The sequence below is a fragment of the Mus caroli genome, unplaced genomic scaffold (assembly GCF_978045245.1).
Source record: "Mus caroli unplaced genomic scaffold, Mus_caroli_1 scaffold_4, whole genome shotgun sequence".
NCBI lineage: Eukaryota > Metazoa > Chordata > Mammalia > Rodentia > Muridae > Mus > Mus caroli.
In genome coordinates this window covers 106,097,738-106,116,955 of record NW_028227259.1, presented here as the reverse complement: position 1 = coordinate 106,116,955, position 19,218 = coordinate 106,097,738, and the positions used below count along the sequence as shown (strand labels likewise).

General features: G+C 46.4%; 1 protein-coding gene across 9 annotated transcripts in view; it reads left to right on the top strand.

Moving 5' to 3' along the window:
• The window catches only part of Wdfy3 (WD repeat and FYVE domain containing 3), a 238,750-nt gene that overhangs the window by 186,526 nt on the left and 33,006 nt on the right, over positions 1-19,218 (top strand). For 7 of the 9 annotated variants that reach the window (XM_085836931.1, XM_085836928.1, XM_029478028.2 and 4 more), the window contains 9 exons: positions 711-868; positions 1,924-2,001; positions 2,264-2,491; positions 7,266-7,319; positions 9,321-9,489; positions 12,482-12,645; positions 15,338-15,486; positions 17,340-17,460; positions 17,910-17,995. In XM_085836931.1, the coding sequence (XP_085693057.1) occupies positions 711-868; positions 1,924-2,001; positions 2,264-2,491; positions 7,266-7,319; positions 9,321-9,489; positions 12,482-12,645; positions 15,338-15,486; positions 17,340-17,460; positions 17,910-17,995 (1,207 nt within the window). The remainder of the gene's footprint in view (positions 1-710; positions 869-1,923; positions 2,002-2,263; positions 2,492-7,265; positions 7,320-9,320; positions 9,490-12,481; positions 12,646-15,337; positions 15,487-17,339; positions 17,461-17,909; positions 17,996-19,218) is intronic. The other 2 variants (XM_029478035.2, XM_085836933.1) reach the window with 1 other exon arrangement.

The window sequence follows — 19,218 nt, the reverse complement described above, 5'->3', positions numbered from 1 at the left end:
TGGATCCCCAGTGGCTAACTGTGTACGCTGTTTGTACTTCATAGCCTTCTTAAAACGTAAAACATTCTGTGTTCCGAAATATTCGCAACAACAAAAGTTTTCGGGTAACAGACATATGTCATTAGCATAGAGACATATGATAGTTTAAATTTTCACATTAGTGGAGAAGTGGCGTCATCACTGCCAAATATTAACTCAGCCACCGTGTAATTGTCAGGCGCCCATCCTTAAACAGGATCAGCAGTAGTTAAGTCTGTGATACCTGAAAGACAGACATATGTACCTCTGAGGTAGCGACTCTTGTAGCAGTTTTTCATCTGGGTGGCTCATCCCCAGATCTGCTCACAGGTGCAGGAAAGGAACAGGGGACACTGGGTTCTACATTGCCGTGTGTTGTTCTATGTCTGGAAGCCTAAGGGGTTTCGTGTACACGGGTTCAATGACAGACTGGAAGTCAGAACGTTAAAGTAGAACGGTGATAGCCTGTACTGTGGTACAAGTTGTGGAATCTGGTCTGACTCACAGTCTAGTTTCTCACCGCACGGCGGTCAGATTTTCGGACTGTGCTTGACCGCTGAGAGCTGCAGCTACAGGACAAGAATGGCAGATAACACAGGGAGAGGGCTGTGATCTATAACCGTAACATGAAAACAGTAAAAGACTAATAAGTACGTGCTAAACTGTACAGTTACTTGATTTTAAACTTACAGCCCACGAGAAGAAATGCATAAGTCGGGGAGAAGCCTTGGTGCCCACCACACAATCCAAACTGTCCCGGGTCAGCAGCGGCTTCGGTCTGTCTAAGCTAACAGGATCAAGAAGGAACCGAAAGGAGAGCGGCCTCCATAAGCACAGCCCTTCCCCGCAGGTACAAGGCTTGGCTGCATGGCCCGTGCCGTTAGTGGTTAGATCTCCAGGGTCGCGTGCTTTATATAATCCTGCTAACCTAGGCAAGCAAAGTCTCGAAGTGGAACTTCACTACATTCTGCTTTAGAAGAGAGAGAGAGGGCTGGCAGGTTCCAGAGTGTCTCCCTTTTGTAAAGGGCGCGTGGCACTGGGCGTGTATATCTGACTCATAACTGGACCCAAATGGCAGTTAGAGACCGAAAGATTATTAAAATGTTTTCTGTGTGTTCTGACTTTGAAAAATCCCCTTATTGATAATGACAGGAATCATAAGGCGGTGACAGAGGAGTGTTTGCCTTTATAGTCCAGTTGTGATTGATTATATTAAATCTCCCTCCTCCGTTAGCCTTTCATCCTCATACTTGACCCTTAGGCCCTCAGGGGCCGTGTGGAAAAGGGTCTGAAAGAGTTGGCATGTAGCCCGCATATGTCGTGCCACGCTGAGCTTCTGAGAAGGGAACTTTGTGGTGGGGTCAGTATGCAGGAAGAGTTTCAGGGAATGCCCTGAGAATCTGTCGCTATGGAGAAGAGCAGGAAACTGCTCCCTGGGAAGCCACCCTGGCCCTGTCGTGTGCCTCACCCTACTTGGCCGAGGAAGGACATGGGTCACACTGGTCTCCCAGCCTTAGCTGGTCTGCACTGAGCTGGAGTCACCAAGCCTCACACCACAGCTCAGCCACACGTTGGCTCTACAGGACTGTGGCCTCTGGCACTGTGGGACTGTGGCATCTCTTCACAGCTGAGGCGGTTCCTGGACCTGCTAGCAGCACCCACAAGCCAGAATTCCAGTGCTGGGGTGGGAAGCTGCAGCTCTGTGGCTGCTGCCTAGCTCCAGTTGTCATAGAGGTCATCACTTAGCGTGTTTGCTTTTGTTTCCTATAGCAGCACATTGGCCCGATTTTTAACTCGTGGTTCAGCGTTAATTTCAGGCACTGTTAAATTTCAAAACTAAATAAATTAATTAAATGAGTAACTAAGTCAGGAAACTTGAAGGCCTCTCTCTCCGTGGTTTGTCAGGAGATTTCCCAGTGGATGTTCACACACATCGCCGTCGTGCGCGACCTGGTGGACACACAGTACAAGGAGTATCAGGAGGTGAGCATACGGAACAGTGGCGGTCAAGTGTGTGGCGCCCTCGGCTGCGATGTTTGCCAGCTGTTTCAAGCGTCATATTCTTGGCCCCCAGCAAACCCCTGCCTCTCATAAAACCACTAGCTCTCTTTCCTTAAACTAAAATATAATTTGTAATATTTACGGAAATGGCTTGGATTGGATTCACTTTCCCCATTATAACCCCATCCTAAGCCAGCTGTGCCCTTCTGTTGTTGAGAAGCCAACCTGGCACCTCTCCCCACAGCGTCAGCAAAACGCCCTGAAGTACGTGACCGAGGAGTGGTGTCAGATCGAGTGCGAGCTGCTGCGGGAGCGGGGGCTGTGGGGCCCCCCCATCGGCTCCCACCTAGACAAGTGGATGCTGGAGATGACGGAGGGTCCCTGCAGAATGCGCAAGAAAATGGTGCGCAACGACATGTTCTACAACCACTATCCCTACGTGCCGGAGACGGAGCAGGAAGCCAGCGTGGGGGTGAGTACGAGCCGGCCTCACTCTCGTTCCTTCTCAGTTGGCTATCTGCTTAGGCAACCTGTAACTGGAGGACGGTGTTTGTAGCTAGTGATGTCGCCCTGAGCAGGCATAGAACATAGACTCTGGAGCCTCACTGCTACAGAACCCATTTAGTTTTCCACATTTCCATGTTTAACATTGGGAAACGGGTTCTACCTCATAGGGCTGTCACATCAGCTGAGTGTAGAGTCTTAGAGTAGTGTCTGCCACAGAGTTAATTAAGCACCTAGCACCTCCTGTCTTTCTGTGTGGGAGTCCTGGCTCCATTCATCTTGTACTCTGTGGCTTCAGCCTGTTTTCTAATATTGCCTGAGATGTGGCCGTAGTGTCAGCCTGGGCGTCCATCAGATGCTGCCTAGGATGCAGGCCTTAGCATCTGCCTGGCTGTCTGTCTACAGATAAACCGAAAGTGCAGCTCACATGCTGGTGGAACAGTCTCAGATTGTAACAAGAAGGACATGGTGTCATTTTTAACACCTGGATGTATTTAGAGACTTGCCAAGTGAAACAGGAGATACAGAGAAGGAAATTCCAGTTTCCCTTCGTGGGGCATCTGAAGCAACCTGGCTCAGAAGCAGAGGGGGAGCTGTGGTCGGTCAGGCGTGGGAGGTGGCCAGGCTGAAGTTGGACACTGCCCCATTCACGGCAGAGCAGCTCGAGTTAATGATATGTACTGTTTCACAGTTGGCGGGAGTCTCATGTGCTCCTCACAAAACTATAAAATTTGAAAGAGGATGTTAGCTATATTTAATCATTGTGAATTGTACAGCGTATGTCTAAGATCACTTTTTACCTCCTAAATAAATTTGGACATAATTTATCAACTTAAAATATTCTTAAAGAAAATATGAAAATGTGAATTAATCATCAAGATTATTGAAAATAGTTCCTTAAAGGTTGTTTTTCCCGAAGCTGTCAGCTCCATTAAGCACCGCTGTATCTGGGTCTTAAAGCACTGTGCCTTCAAATGCAGACACCAGGCAAGCATAGCGGGCCCACAGTTCTCAGGCTTTCCCAGCACCTGCTTTTGTGAGAGCAGAACAGTGATCTCTAGTCTTTGGTTCCTCCCTCCAATCCTTCCTTAAGGGTCTAAGGGCCTACGAGTCTAAGGACCGTCATTCCTAAGGGTCTTAATGACAGCTTGATAAAATGCTTCAGTGAGCACTCATTTACTGGAACCTCTTCAGAAAAACTGAGCTTCCCTGGGTAAATAAAATGGGTTACAAAACATCCAAAGCAGTAAACCTAGGGAAAGGAGAGGCAGGGGTTAAGGGAGGGAGAGGAGAGCGTGCAGCAAGGAGGCAGTCGGGACACATGTACACACGGAGGAAAATGTTCAGCAACAAAGTTACTCAAGACTCTAAGATACACACTCTCCCCCAAACGTGGGACCTGCTCAGGGGTTGCTTTAAGTGAGGCGTTTTTTACCTTAAGTATAATGTGTGTACTGCAGTATTTGTTTTCGTCATTGTTAAGTACCTGAGAACATTATTAAGTGCATCAGTATCTGGAAAGCAAGCTGTGGAGGTTTCCTACGGAAACCTCTGTGTGACCAGCATTTTACCCAAGTGCAGGAGCCCCCAGCCTCTGAGAGCTAAACAAGCACTCCCAGCAAGAACCTACCGCATGAAGCTAGGTTTCTGACAGATAGGTTACATACCTGTCATATTAGAAGATACAAGGCAGGCGAGAAATGCTGGCACACTTACTTAGAGTCAAGGAGTGCACAGGAAGGGGGGCAGTTGCAGAACACAGAGTTGGAGTTATATATTGCATGGATTACGTACAAGGCAAAAGGTACTTGACATGGTAACATTTTCTGACTGAAAACTTTTTACTTTAGTTTTGGTGATTTAAAATCTGATGAACCTGAAAAGCATTGCATGTCTGCTTCTATGACATGATGCATGCAGCCTGTTATACAGCAGCACCCAGTGTGTCTGCAAAGCAGTCACTTAGATGTTCGCCAGAGCACCAGCAGCACCCAGTGTGTCTGCAAAGCAGTCACTTAGATGCTCGCTAGAGCACCAGCAGCACCCAGTGTGTCTGCAAAGTAGTCACTTAGATGTTTGCCAGAGCACCAGCAGCACCCAGTGTGTCTGCAAAGTAGTCACTTAGATGTTTGCCAGAGCACCAGCAGCACCCAGTGTGTCTGCAAAGCAGTCACTTAGGTGCTCCCCATAGCATCAGCAGCACCCAGTGTGTCTGCAAAGCAGTCACTTAGATGTTCGCCAGAGCAAGTTACACGCAGCTTTGTTTATACCCATCTCATGGGAGCCCTCTCAAGCCCAGGTATGATTGATCCTGTTCTGCACACAAGGACCTGGATAAGGTATGAAAGCCTTCTAGGTCAGAGCTGTTAGATAGTGGGGTGCAGCGAGAACATAGATCCCTAATAGATAACATGACAAAGCTTCCATTCCACCGTGAGTCACGCTACCTGGGAGGCTCAGGAGTTCAAGGCTATGCTGGACTGCATAGCTGCCCTTGAGTAATTCTACACAGAGGTCATTTGCTAGGTTTCCTTTCCGTGGCTGAATGCCTCACAGTTAAATGCTGAGCTACCAAGCCACCAGTGCTCTGCTCTGTGTTGTAGTCTGGGTTTCTCATTGCTTCCTATTCAACCATCATTCAGGAAGACTTTTTTAATTCTGAAGTTTTTATACTATTAGGGAAGCAATAATTTGGGAGGAGGGCTGTGATGGAAGTCGGTTTATGTGTGTGAAGAACAAAGTATGAATGAGTGTAATATATATATATATATATATATATATACATACATTACATATATCTCTATTATATATATGTATATATATATATAAATGAGTATGTGTTTGTATATATATGTGTATATCTTCATAATGAGGTTCATTATTTTATATATTACCTTAAAATAAGTTTTAAAAATATCCACTAAAAAGGACAAGAGTCAAGCTGGAGACTTGGCTCAGTGGTTAAGAGCACTGACTGCTCTTCCAGAGGTCCTGAGTTCAATTCCCAGCAACCACGTGGTGGCTCACAACCATCTATAATGAGATCTGACACCCTCTTCTGGAATGTCTGAAGACAGCTACAGTGTGTGTGTGTATGTATGTATGTATATATATATATATATATATATATATATATATATATATATATATATAATTTAAAAATACCAACATCAAAAAAATAAAAAGGACAAGAGTCGTTTTCCTGGGTCCTGAAGTTAGCATAGCATAGGTGAGCCTCTCTTCTAAGGGGAACGGTGTGGAGTGTAGACATGAGAGGATGGGGTGGGGGATTTAAGAGAGCCACAGGAGGTCTTCTCTGTTGAAATTTAAGCTCCATATACTCATTAAGTCACTCCTGCCTTTAACCATGTTAAATCTTTATAATTAGAGGCCACCTGACTCTTCTTTCAACTCCCTAAACTCACTGTTCCCAGCTTATAAAGTGCAGCCAGATGCTTGCCTGAAGGCTGAGAGCCAGGGCTGGCTTGGTTGGAGCAAGGGCGGATGAGTCGGTCTTGGGCCTTATTTATTGAGAGTGACCATCATTGCTAAGTGACATTTTCATTATTCCATCACATAAGCCAAAGGATCCAGCAGTGATTAAAAAGCTAATTCTAGTTTAGATCATTCTGTTAGAAATCAGATTAGTGTAGTAAAACACGCAGTAAAAATCAGAGGCGGGAGGATTGTCTTGATTTGGGGGCCAGTAGAGTCAACATAGTGATTTTCCAGCCAGGGCTGTGTAATGAGAGCCTGTCTCAAAAACAAAACCTTGTCTCAGGGGTGGAACCCAGAAAGCTTTTACTTCCATTGTGCTCTGTTCAGTGAGTTTTGGCAAATGACTTCCATACATGTGCACTGACCCTCCTAAGGCGGAGAACACCACTCCGTTTGCACCCAGATCTCTCCTGGTAGGAACCTTTCTGGTTTGAGGCGTTTGCTTATTTTCTTTTAAAGCTCAAGATTCATTGAAACAGACTGAACCTAAGTGTTTATTAAAAGTATGTCACTACCCAGGGTCTGCTGTGCCTAGGGAAGGAAACATGGTAAGAAGTGTTTACCCCAGAACAAGGTCACAAAGTCATCTCAGATAGGAGTCCCGGAAAGGAAGGTGCTTCAGAAGGCCAGCACTCAGCAGAAGTGCCCTCTGTCTGTCAGTTAGGCAACTGCCTACTTCTGAAGTCTGATGATCCCATCCACCTTCCCATGTTGGCTCTTGCCAGCTGCTGTCTGTCAGGTGGTGACTGTTCGGAACTCCTGCAGCAGTGTGAGCGTCAACCAGTCTGCCCCGTTTTCATGTGTCAAGAGGTACTGGAGATAACAGCTTAACCCCCGTGAGTTGTTACAACACGGATGTGGGGGTCTCAGAGGGAAGAACTGTGGAGACACTGGCTACCACGAGATCTGCTGCTAGCTTTTGTTTTGGTTTTTCCTTTTGAAAGCTGCTATAAAGTCATTCATAATGGCAGGGCTGACGTTTCGTTTTGTGAGGTTTAAGTCTGTCTTTTCAGAGCACTGAAACTTTTGGAGTGTTTAAATTTTACTTAAAACACAGATCTTCTGTCCTGGAGGAAATAGCCACACATACTCAGGACCCGTGTAGATAGCCAGGTAGATTTTGTTAATTCCTTTTGAGTTGAGTATGTCTTCTGTATTTCTTATGGTCCTCACGAAAATTTTGGTTTTGTGATCTTTGTATGTTTTTTTCCCTTATGTGTCTGTACTTAATACCCCGTTTTCAGTCTGAGATCCCAAGTAAACAACCCGAGCCACCCGATGATGTCATTGCTCAGAAGGTAAATCATTAATGGCCACAGAATGCAGACTACCCACAGCTTTGTTCTTAGTGCACGGTAGACGGTAGACAGACTAACTTCAAAGACTCCCTCACTCTCTGAGCCCCCGGGGTGGAAAACCTGGTGTCCTCCATGCTGAGACAGCTCCTCTTCCTCGGCCGTTCCCAGGGTCTATGCTGCTCACTAACAGGCTGGGCCCTCACCTCTCACCATGTGCTGCCTCACGCATAACTAACCAGTTATGGGCATGTTAGTAATGGGCAGCCTGCAACCCTCAGCTGTTTAAAACATGATGTGATTATTTTAAATGCTGGGAGTACGAGACTTATCTCTTTTAAACTGCTTTCCAGTCAGAAGAAATTAATCTAAAAACAAAGTGTACGATCACTACTCGAAGTAGAGATAATTGGCGTACACTTTTCATTGTTTTTGTTCTCCAGAAAGATCCAGGACTTTCAGTATAGATGCAGGAATGCATCAGCGTACATCTGTTAATCCATTATCCTGCCCATCACTAACCATGCCATCATCTTTAAATTGTTAGCAGTTTGGGCGGGTGATACTCTGGTTACTGTCCAGCCTCCTGCTCCTTGTAGGCTACTAAGCCTTCCTTTCCGTCTAATAAAGTATAAGCAATTTTAAGTTGACTATGATCATTTCACTTCATACAGAACAAACATAAAGGTACCAAGCTTGCTATTCATTTAAAGAGCACACTGCGTGTCCTTGTTAGAGTGCCCATGAGATGGACTTCCCACTCCCGGGAGATTCCTGAATGCTTTTTTGGTGCTCTGCAGCATTGTGTAATGTCTCCATCTCCACTCACGCGCAGGCCTCCTCAGTTTGCTTCCGAGGGTCAGTTCCCCAGGCCCACGCTGACATAGAGAAAGAAGGCTGTTATGACCTCGGTTACATGTCTCTTCCCTGGGAATCTGCCCAGTGTTTTCATCCTGAATATCCCACTCACACAGGCACCTGTTTTCATTCTAGTTGGGAATCAGTTTTAAGAATGTGGGGGGAAAAAAGTATTTCTAAATGGCTGCATGTTCTCACTTGTGACAAAGGAGAAATCCGACCCTGTCTGACGGGGAGGCCTAAGTCAAGCCTCAGATTCTTCAGTTTTTAAACTCTTTGATCCAAAGCCTGAGTCTAATCCTGATCTTAGCAGTCTGCATTTAAATTCAAAATTTTTAGGGATTTCGAGCCATGACTTTCTCCCTGTATATGGTTTGAGTAAGGAAAACAAGTTGAGGCCAAGTAGAAAACTCATTTTAGAATAAAGAGCATTCTGTGAAAGAAAGGTTCTATTGTGTCCAGACCATTGAATCATTTTTTTATATCTCTAGATATTTATTTTTTCATCAGAATTAAATTATGCCTGTTCTTGCTGTGTCCGTTAGTTACTTGTTACCAGGCGGTACCAGACAATGATGCAGAAGAGAGGCACTGCTAATCTTGCAGGCCAGCCAGTGAGTGCCATCTAGTCCTCTGTTCCGAGTCAGGGGGCAGAGGTGGCAGGTCTTGGAACAGCAGAATCCTGTAAGACGAGAGTGCAGGCCAGTTCTAACTCTCTTCCTGCACACTCCCAAAGCAAACACTTGAGATTGTCCCAAGAGAACAAGTGTCCTTCAGACTGGACAGGGCTGTTGCAGCCCACTGCCCCTGAGGGCTGGCATGCTCTCCCCTGCTACCTCAGAATGGAGGGAAGGTAACCAGAACACACAGGGAACATCACCAGTTCACTCGTGTGACTTGGTTAAACATGGTCTGTCTCTCTGTGGGAAGAACAGATCTGCTAAGATTGTTCAGTACATGCTATTTTATAAACTCTGGAGGTTAGGTTTTTTAATGGAGCAAAATAATCTGAAAGTCTGCGTACTTAGTGTATATTCATCGAATCTATGCAAAGCCCCTAAACAGTAGGGACACAAAGGAATCCTGACAAGCTTGTGCTGTTGTTGTTGGAAATAACTGAGTCATCTTTTTCTTATTATTTCTCAGAAGCCCGCTCGGTACCGAAGAGCTATAAGCTATGACAGTAAAGAGTACTACCTCCGCCTGGCCTCTGGAAACCCAGCCATCGTTCAGGATGCCATCGTAGAGAGCTCGGAAGGCGAAGCCACCCAGCAAGAACCCGAGCATGGAGAAGACACCATTGCCAAGGTCAAAGGTCAGCCTCCACTTTGACTTTGATTTTGATTCGAAATCATCTTGGAGCTTTCCTTGCAAGTGACGTCAAATAGAAATGCAAGCATTTGCAAACAGGAGGGCCAACCATAAACATGTCTAGATACTTGACCATCACAACTTAAAGATTGATTTATGAATGAGAAATAAAGAAAGTGTCTCTTTATTCCCTACAGAAGTATATGTCAGTCTCATAGACATTGGCTCAGTAAGTTTTGTTTTGTATTTAGCAGAGCACTCAGTGAAACCTGATTGTAAGCAACTAAAAAGATAATTACAAAATTAAAACAATTATTAGATACAGCATCAGTGTGTGTTGACAAGTACTTAAAAAATAGCAGTCTTAGCCGGGCGGTGGTGGCTCACGCCTTTAATCCCAGCACTTGGGAGGCAGAGGCAGGCGGATTTCTGAGTTCGAGGCCAGCCTGGTCTACAAAGTGAGTTCCAGGACAGCCAGGGCTATACAGAGAAACCCTGTCTCGAAAAACCAAAAAAAAAAAAAAAAAAAATAGCAGTCTTTCTGTAACTGCAAGAAGTGATCTCAGATTTAGCCTTCTGGACTTTAGTGTAGGGATGGACTTAGCTAGAGGCCACCTGCTTGCTGCCATTGCCCCTCCCTGCATGTGCCGAAGCTGGACCTAACATGCAGATGCTTCAGGGTGCTGTCTTGAAGCATCCGCATCTGCATCCGCATCCACCTCCGCCTCCGCCTCTAGCCCTGGCCTGGGTCCTGCCTGGGGGCAGACCTTTGCTTTTCTCTCCTGTATAAGGTCAGGTGGTTTCCTCGTTGCCCTGTGCCTCTTTTAAGTATGTAAGCTTTCTCGAAGGCTGAGATTATTTATTTTGTGTCTGTATACATGTACCCGGTCATGTGTGGGCACAGCGCACATTCACGTGGAAGCCCGTGGTCATCCATCGCCTTGTTCTGTGCCATCTCTTACTGGCCTGCAGCTCACTGACTCTGCTAGGCCGAGTGGCCAGCAAGTGCTGAGAATCCTCCGGTCTCAGCTACACCAGTGCTGGGATTACACTCAGTTTACTCGAGAGCTCTCAGCCAGTTTACCACCTGAGCCCTCTCCCTGGCCACAGATTCCATCTCTTCCCCTCATTCTGCTGGCATGGTCCTAGCACCAAATGAAGACCTAATCTGTATTAAATATATAGATTAATCCTTTGCCTTCTCTTTCTTAAAGGCTCTGAATGACTGCAAACTCAAACACGCTTTCATTTGCTAAAACTAAGCCCTGAAACGTAAATTAAGAACTTCCAGTTACAAGTTTTTTAAATTAAAAGCAAGTAAGTTAAAAATCAGTATGAAAACTGTCAGTAAATTAAAACTGCTTCAGGGCTAGAGAGGTGGCTGATTGGTTAAGGGCTTTGCTTCTCTTCTTAAGGTTTGAATCCCAGAACCCACACAGTGGTTCTCAAACATCTCTACTTGTAGGGGAGCCAGTGCTCTCTTCTGTCCCTGTGGGCATGGGGCACACATGATGTACAGACAGGTATGCAGACAGAACACGGAAGAGTAATTTAAAAAGAAGGAAAATTAAGCTTCATGTCTAGTGGAGTAAATAGAAGGAGCCCCATCTAATAGTACTGCCCCCTGCTCCCGTTAAAACCCACATGTTCTCTTGCACGACCACCTTGGCTGAACGTTTCAGAACAGACCTGACACACTCTCAGAATCAGTCGTTCCAGGTGAGCAGAGGCTAAAGCCCTCTGCCTCTGTTCACACTGCACCAGCGAGGCTCTAGATAGGGTCTAAAGCTATGGTTCCCACAAATAAGCCAAGGTTAGCCCACAGTTACTCAGGGGACCTGGGTTGGGGTTGATGACATTTAAATTCTCAAGCTTGATTTTTTTCTAATCTCTACAGTTAGCCCAAATCACAAATATCAGTTGGAGGTTGAGGCTCCTGACTCTGAGGGAAGTGCAGCCAGCTGCCATTCCTCTGTGGGTGCTTTTTGTCTCTCCCCATTACTTATCCTCTGTCATGTCTTCTCCAGGCAAGCCAGAGCCTCTGGTCACTCCGGTTCAATAGATAGGATTTTCAGCAGGGTTGCTGTAGTAGTGGCAAGTACTGGCGTAGTGTTGGTAGCAAGCACAATGTCACTTTTGACGGTGCAGCTAAGGAACTGAAGGCATTGAGTGTGTGTTTTATCGTACATTCTTAAAGAATGTCTAATATTTTAGGATCTCACTGGTTTTTATTTTATTCTCTTGCAATTTTTCATGAAGTTATCAAATGATGGGGCAGTAAAGTGTTTCCTTAATCTGCAAATTAATGATCTGTGTTATTAAAAAGAGTTCTATCCCAGTTCCCCATGACCCACTGTTTGACCGATTTCATTCATGCATGAAGAATCATATTGCTACTTTGAGGCTTGGCAGGGCCTCCATGAGCCCTCCGCATAAGTTACAATGCACATGCTGTGTGCTGCCGTGTGTGTTGCTCACCTATAAACCACAGGTGCTTGCCACTAACCGCTCAGTGCTCTATGCTGTTGTCTGAGTTCCCTGAGCAGTCATTTCCACAGTCAGCTTCCCAACAAACCTGAGGGAGACGGAACCCTCATCCCAGTTTTATAATGGAGAGAACCATGATTCACAAAAGGCAAATAATATCTCAGGATCCTGCAATGTTTAATCCCCAAGCCTGCCTTGCTGACCCCAGGTGCTGCTGCCCGACTGTGCTCTCTGTGTTCTCTGACTGGAGAAGTATGCTCGCTTCATGGCGGCCACAAAGCAGATAGGACGGAGCTGGGTCTAAATGTTCCCTTCAAGGAAGCATCTCTAAAGTGTTCCCCTCAGAGGTGTTATCTACTGATGACGTAGTTCTTCCCACTGGGCACCACTCTAGAAATTCCACCCCTTCCCCGGCACCAGACCCAAGTCCAGAGCTTTAGCATGTGGGCCAACTCTGAAACTAAACTGTCCCCACATGGCCGCACCCCACCCCCGTCTCTGTATTCTAGGCCTCGTGAAGCCTCCCCTGAAGCGCTCTCGGTCTGCACCTGATGGAGGAGATGAGGAGACCCAGGAGCAGCTCCAAGACCAGATTGCTGAGAGCGGTTCCATAGAGGAGGAGGAGAAAACAGACAACGCAACCTTGCTGCGCCTGCTGGAAGAGGGAGAGAAGGTACGGCCTCTGAGGACGGAGTGTGCTTAGCATCCCAAGACAGGGTGGAGGGGGGGGGGGAGGACGGAGTGTGCTTAGCATCCCAAGACAGGGTGGAGGGGGAGGGATGGAGTGTGCTTAGCATCCCAAGACAGGGTGGAGGAGGGGGGGGAGGATGGAGTGTGCTTAGCATCCCAAGACAGGGTAGAGGAGGGAGGGGAGGATGGAGTGTGCTTAGCATCCCAAGACAGGGTGGAGGAGGGAGGGGAGGAGCTCATATTTAACCCTGTTCTCACTCGCTCGCTCACTCACTCACTCGCTCGCTCACTCCCTCCCTCCCTCCCTCACAGGAAGCTGTCTCCCGTGCCTCCCTGCTTTGCCCACCTCACCCCTGCCCACCTTGAAGCCTAAGCACCTGCTTCCATGCCAGCTCTCATTGGACCCCCCCCCCATGCTTTTAGCTCTGACCGTTGGTCATACTGTTTCTTCTGACAATCCCCCCACCATGTCCCAGCACTGGTAAAACCTCTAGTGATTGCTGCATCCATTAGTCTTGAAGTCTGTAGCCCCATTAGGGCTGTCTCCCTGGTCTGCTCAGCCTTGCTCAGACGCCCTCCCTCAGTGCTTGTGGCCTGCTCAGTGGGCATCCTAGAATGTTCGCCTGTCGTGACTGTTTGTCCGAGTCCCCTTTCCTCTCGATGCTGTGCTTGCAGTCAGGCGCTGATTGTTGTTCTTGTCCCGTCTTACACAACCCAGTCCTACAATAGACACACAGACCTTGGCGTGGTAGTTAGCTGCAGGAGGGAAGGTAGGTAAGATGGTTACTGTGTCACGGATTTGAATATCACCCATCTCAAAAGGCTGTTCTGACTTTTTTGCCTGTGGTATTAACCCCTGAGATCTACCTCAAGAAGTTGTAATAAGAAGCCAGGGTATAATTAAAACAGTGCTGTTTGGAGATGTGTGCGCTGAATAATTTTGAATGAAATTATAAGAAAGAAAAGAGCATGTAACTATAAAAGTTCACCCATCCAGAAGATAGCTCGAGAGGGAGGCTGTGTGGCCCCGGGATGTTCAGCATCCCCAGATGACGGTGTTCTCACCCTGTGTTTATAGCATCTGAACACTCAGAAGGCCTATGTGCCTATGATGTCAGTCTATCTGTTCCCCCTCCCCTGCCCCCTTCCTCCATTTACGTAGCAGCAGTTATTTTAAAGTAAGTCAAGAAACTGAGGGCAGAGCTTGATGGTAGCACAGGTGTCTGACATGCGTGCAGCCTTGGCTTTCATCCCCAGCACCATAGGGAAAAGAATTAAACCTCTCTGTGCCTTGGGATGTAGCTCATTTTGTGTAGCTCATTCCTAGCACACAGGAAGCCCTGGGTTCAAATCCCAGCCCTGATTAAATACAGCCACTCAGTCCAAGCATTCCCAAGGTACAGCAGAATGGTCATTCTAGGCTACCCAGGGATTGGAGGCCAGCCTCCAATGAAACTGTGCTTCAAAAAGTTAAATTGTAATGTGTGGACCTCCCTTACAAACAGCCTGCCCTTTTATTACTGAGATATGCAGTGAAATTGCCTTAATATCTAGATATTTGAGAAAATGTATTCATGCCTTTATCTTTAAATTTTATTTCCGATGAGTAGTTATATACATCTTTAGGATACAATGTGGTGTTCCTATCTATGCATAAAAATATCGAGCCTCACCGATAGTTGATAAAAGGTAGTCACTGAAACCCACCGCCACTGCACATGAAACTTCAAACCCTTTGGGAAACGGTCTTCCCTTTCTACCCTTGTCCCCCCCAGGCTCCGGTAGCCAGCTTGATATTTTCTGTTCCCTTCTCAAACTTCCACTCTCACAAGCACATTCTCTCCTGCGGTCACTTGCGTTTGAAAAGCTGGGGGAACTAGATTCAAGTGATGTCACTTGATACCTGTTTGACTCTGATTTAGCCGCTGATTTTCCCCCTTTGACTTGTGTTGAAACGAGTCAAACAAGAGGAATGTTTACTAAGAATTACCCTTTTGAAAAGAAAACAGTACTCACATTGAGAGATTCAGTAACCTGCCCTGTGAGGAAACTGAGCGTCTGCTCAGCTGGGCTCGCCCAGGAGTCAGGGGCTGGGTGGGGAGTGAAGGACACATTCCACCCTCTGGCTCCTGGGAGGATCATGCAGAGAGGACAGTGACCTCTGGGAGAGACGACAGGCAACAAGTCTAGTGTGGTTGCTGTATGCCTTATCTCACGTAAGCCTACGACAAATCCACGGCATATGCTAGAGGCAGAGCAGATGTTCTAAGATACTGAGGCCCCCAACCATCTGCAGAGGCTGTAGCCACAGAGCTTGGAACTTGCCTGGGGCTCCCATTCCTGCAGAACACGTGCAGGGTGTCATCTTGCCTATTCTAATCTTTCTATATGCATGCTTCAAACCTCTGCTCTACCAAACTCTGCCCTCCATGAGAACAGGAGCCTCGGCTAACTTACTTCTCACTTACAGACTCTAGCACAGATGTGCTGTCGGAGCTGGGGTCCTGGGTAGGGTGCAGGCCCCAGTGGATGATGTGAGTGAATGCTTGCCATCATTACTAAATCATCTACAGGCGGGACATGAACCCGGGTGTAACATGCTTAGCCTCGGGCTTCCTGTAACGGTAACAAAAGGGAGAAGGTACAGGAAGGGATACTTGTGACTTTGTTTGTAGATCCAGCACATGTACCGCTGTGCGCGCGTCCAGGGCCTGGACACCAGTGAGGGGCTGCTTCTCTTCGGGAAAGAGCATTTCTATGTGATCGATGGGTTCACCATGACTGCCACCAGGGAAATAAGGGACATTGAAACCTTACCTCCAAAGTAAGTAAATTCGCCAGGGGACACCAAGTAAAGCTGCCTCGAGAGGACAGCCAATGTATTTGCATTGTTCCTTAATCCCAATCCTACGTCCTAAGACATGTCACCTCCCCGTCCATATGAGCCTCTGACACTGCCATGTCCTAAGTCACCTCCCAGTCTCTCTGTGCCTCGCCCGGGGCAGTGCTGTCCTTTCCACTAAAGAGAAAGTATTCTTCAAATGAAAATTGCATTTTATGTCTTTGTATCATTAGCATTATATACCAAATTATAGTCATGGTTAACCTACTGTTTAGTTAGCTTCTCTCGTGCTGTGATAAGTAGCAGACACAGAAAGCAGCTTAGGGTGGGGGGGAGTTAATTACCTTCTGTTTCCCCGTCAGAATCCCTCGTTGAGGGAAGTCAGGGCAGAAATTAGAGGGGCACTGCCTATTGGCTCCTCACTCAGCTGGCTTTCTTATACAGCCTACAACCTGCCTAGGGGATGGCGCCGCCCACAGTGAGCTGGCCCCTCTGACACAATCACTAATCATGAAAATAACCTGCAGATATGCCCAAGGACGGATCTTATGGACGTTTTCACAAATGACTCTAGCTGTGGCAAGTTAATAAAACAACTAACTAACATACCTATACACTTAAAAGTTCATTCTGAATTTGCAAGGTCACTTTTGAAATCATTGCTACAGAGGTTGGAGAGATAGCAAGAGGGTAAAGGTGTTCTCTACACATACATGAGAGCCTGAGTTCAGATCCCAGTACCCACCCCACCTCACCACCACCCCCCCAAAAAAAACCAACCCCACAAGCCTGATGTCTTAGGGTTTTACTGCTGTGAAGAGACTCCATGACCTAAGCAACTCTTACAAAGGCAAACTTTTAATTGGAACTGGCTTATAGGTTCAGAGGTTCAGTCCATTATCATCATGGTAGGAAGCACAGGAGCATCCAGGCAGACATAATACTAGAGAAGGAGCTGAGAGTTCTACGTCTTGAACCAAGGCAAGCAAGAGTTCTACATCTTGAACCAAGGAAGACTGTCTTGTCCAGGCAGCTAGAAGTGTCTCAAAGGCCATACCTCCTAATCGTGCCACTCCTTGGGCCAAACATTCAAAGCACCACACATGGCCACACAGACACCTGTTATCCCAGGGCTGTGGAACTGAGGTAGGGGAATTGCTAAGGCTAGTGGCTACTTGCCATGTTCCAGGCTCAGTGAGAAACCCTCTCGCAAAGGAATAAGGCAGAGGGGGACAGAACAGGACACCTCAGCTCCAGCACACACATGTACATACACAGACACAGCTCTATACACCTAGACGTGCACACAGCTATAGGAAGACATTCAGGAGCAACACTCTTGACGAAAGAACAGCTCTTGTGCTTGAGTATTAGAAGTGTGGTAACCATGGTGACTGAAGGCCACATGGTGACTAATGAGACATTCTTCCACATAAAAAAACTTTAATCATGTTTTGTGATTCTTGAAAAATAAAACTGTGTTTTATTAATATAAAGATAGATCTATATCAAAATATTGTAGGTCATTTCCTCCTATTTTGATTTGGAAAGAAATAAATTTTTTTATGGATTCCTAACCATGTTCTTGGCCTAGACCCTGTGCCAACTGAGAGATAGAAAGGCTGACCTAACAGGAGAAAACGCTTTGATGGTGATCTTCAGAAGGGTCCCCTACTCCCCAGGGGCCGACAGATTATTATCACAATTTTAACTGAAAACTCTGATATACTGTCTGCCGCCTAGTCTTCTGTTGAGAATGGCATCTCCTTTGTTGTCCAGTGAGTTGATCCACTGCTGTGGTTTTGTGTTTCCTTTTCCCACTTGGCTCCTCACAGCATGCACGAACCAATTATCCCTCGAGGTGCCAGGCAAGGCCCCAGCCAACTCAAGAGAACATGCAGCATCTTTGCATATGAAGACATCAAGGAGGTGCATAAAAGGAGATATCTCCTCCAGGTAAGTGGACGCTGGTACACTGAACGCCTCGCCCCTCTGTTCCATTTGTAAATGGACCAGTGTTATGAGAACTGCAGCATGCATTGCTGCCTCCAATCCCAGGACAGAGCCTTAGAGTGCTTTTGTGTTTTCAGACTCACAGTTTGAGCTCTGCGGCCCCCTCTCGTGCGCACCCCTCGTTCTCCAACTCAAGTGCACATTTGTGTCTTATAAAAATTTACATCCTCATCACTACAGGAACATAGTTTTTAATTACTATTTATCATTCCATTTTTAAAGATTTCTTTAATTTTGAGCAGAATAGGAAAAAAAATTGACTCTGTGCCTTAATATAGAGATAATTCATGAGTCTGAGTATTCTCCACTCAAGAAATTGAAGATTGTAGATATCCACAGTGAAAAAGTTAGCATGTGTCCTCCAATCTGGCTCATCGTTTGTCTTTCTCCAGCCTATCGCTGTTGAAGTTTTCTCTGGAGATGGACGGAACTACCTCCTGGCTTTTCAAAAGGGAATTCGGAATAAAGTCTACCAAAGGTCTTGTTCACCGGGAAATCCTTACATGCTGCTTTGGGAAGAGATGGCAGGGCGGGCGGTGGGGGTGGCGGGGGAGGGTGGGAGGACCATTGCAGTCTGAGCTAGCCTGAGCTAGTTGCTTAAATCCCAGACCAGTGAGGTGAGGTCTTTGCAGAAGTATTCCTTCCATTTCTTGGCCTCTAAATAGCTTTCAGAACGATGCCAGCTCCATGATTAACTAGCATTTCTCCCTCCTGGTAACTTAGGAAAGATCATAAAGACCCATCTTAGAGCAATACATTATTTTAAGTGAACGAGAACTCCCCAAGGCTATTTCATCACAAAGTCTTAAGAGAATTAAAATGTCACCTTATAGAAGTAAACAAATGAAATAAAATTAAATACAGAATGGTGCTTTGATGGGCCCAAGAAATGGCTCAGTGATAAAGGACCTTGGTACCAAAGTCCAGTGACAGCTCAATCTCCAGGACCTACAGAGTCTAAGAGAGAAGTGTATGAGAACAAGGGTTCCCTCTAGGCTCCACACACGTGTGTCTGTACACATACACAGTAACAATAAGTGAAAATTAAAAAGTAACGTTTCAGGTTCTTGCACCTTTCTCTTTGCCTTGCTGTGGGGCTCCAGAGCTGAGTTCCCATAGAAACAGTATCCACTTGAGAGTCTCCAGTGTTGAAAACACAGCACAGCCACTTAGAAGGACTGCTCAGTTCTAAGCATGCTTTATCAGTGGTGAAGACATCTAACGGAGGGCATAACTCCTGGTGTTTGTGTTCACATGTGAATCAGAAGAGACAGAGGCCTCGGTACAGAGGGATGCTGGAGCTCCCGGCAACCCTTCTCCTAACAGTTCTGTGTCTAGGTTATATCCAGGAGGAATAGCTAATACGCATGGTGAGTGCTGTGTGTCACTGCAGTGTAATGCCACCTGTCCCTTTTATATAGTGGCACCTGCCAGATGGTCCTTGGGGATCTGCAGCTAGTACTAACTCCTAGAAGCACATCTTTGTAGCCTATATGTACATCCATGACAAGACTTACCTTGTAAATTAGGCAGAGCAACAGACTAGCAACAATAAAATAAATGGAATCAGCTGTATCAGTATATGGTCAGCATCCTGGTCATGTACCCCCTTGCTGCCATTTCCTGGCTAATGGAAGACTCAACTGCGACAAAGGTCTAATAATTGTCCTTCTCTGGGCTGCATTAGGTCCCTGCTGAGAC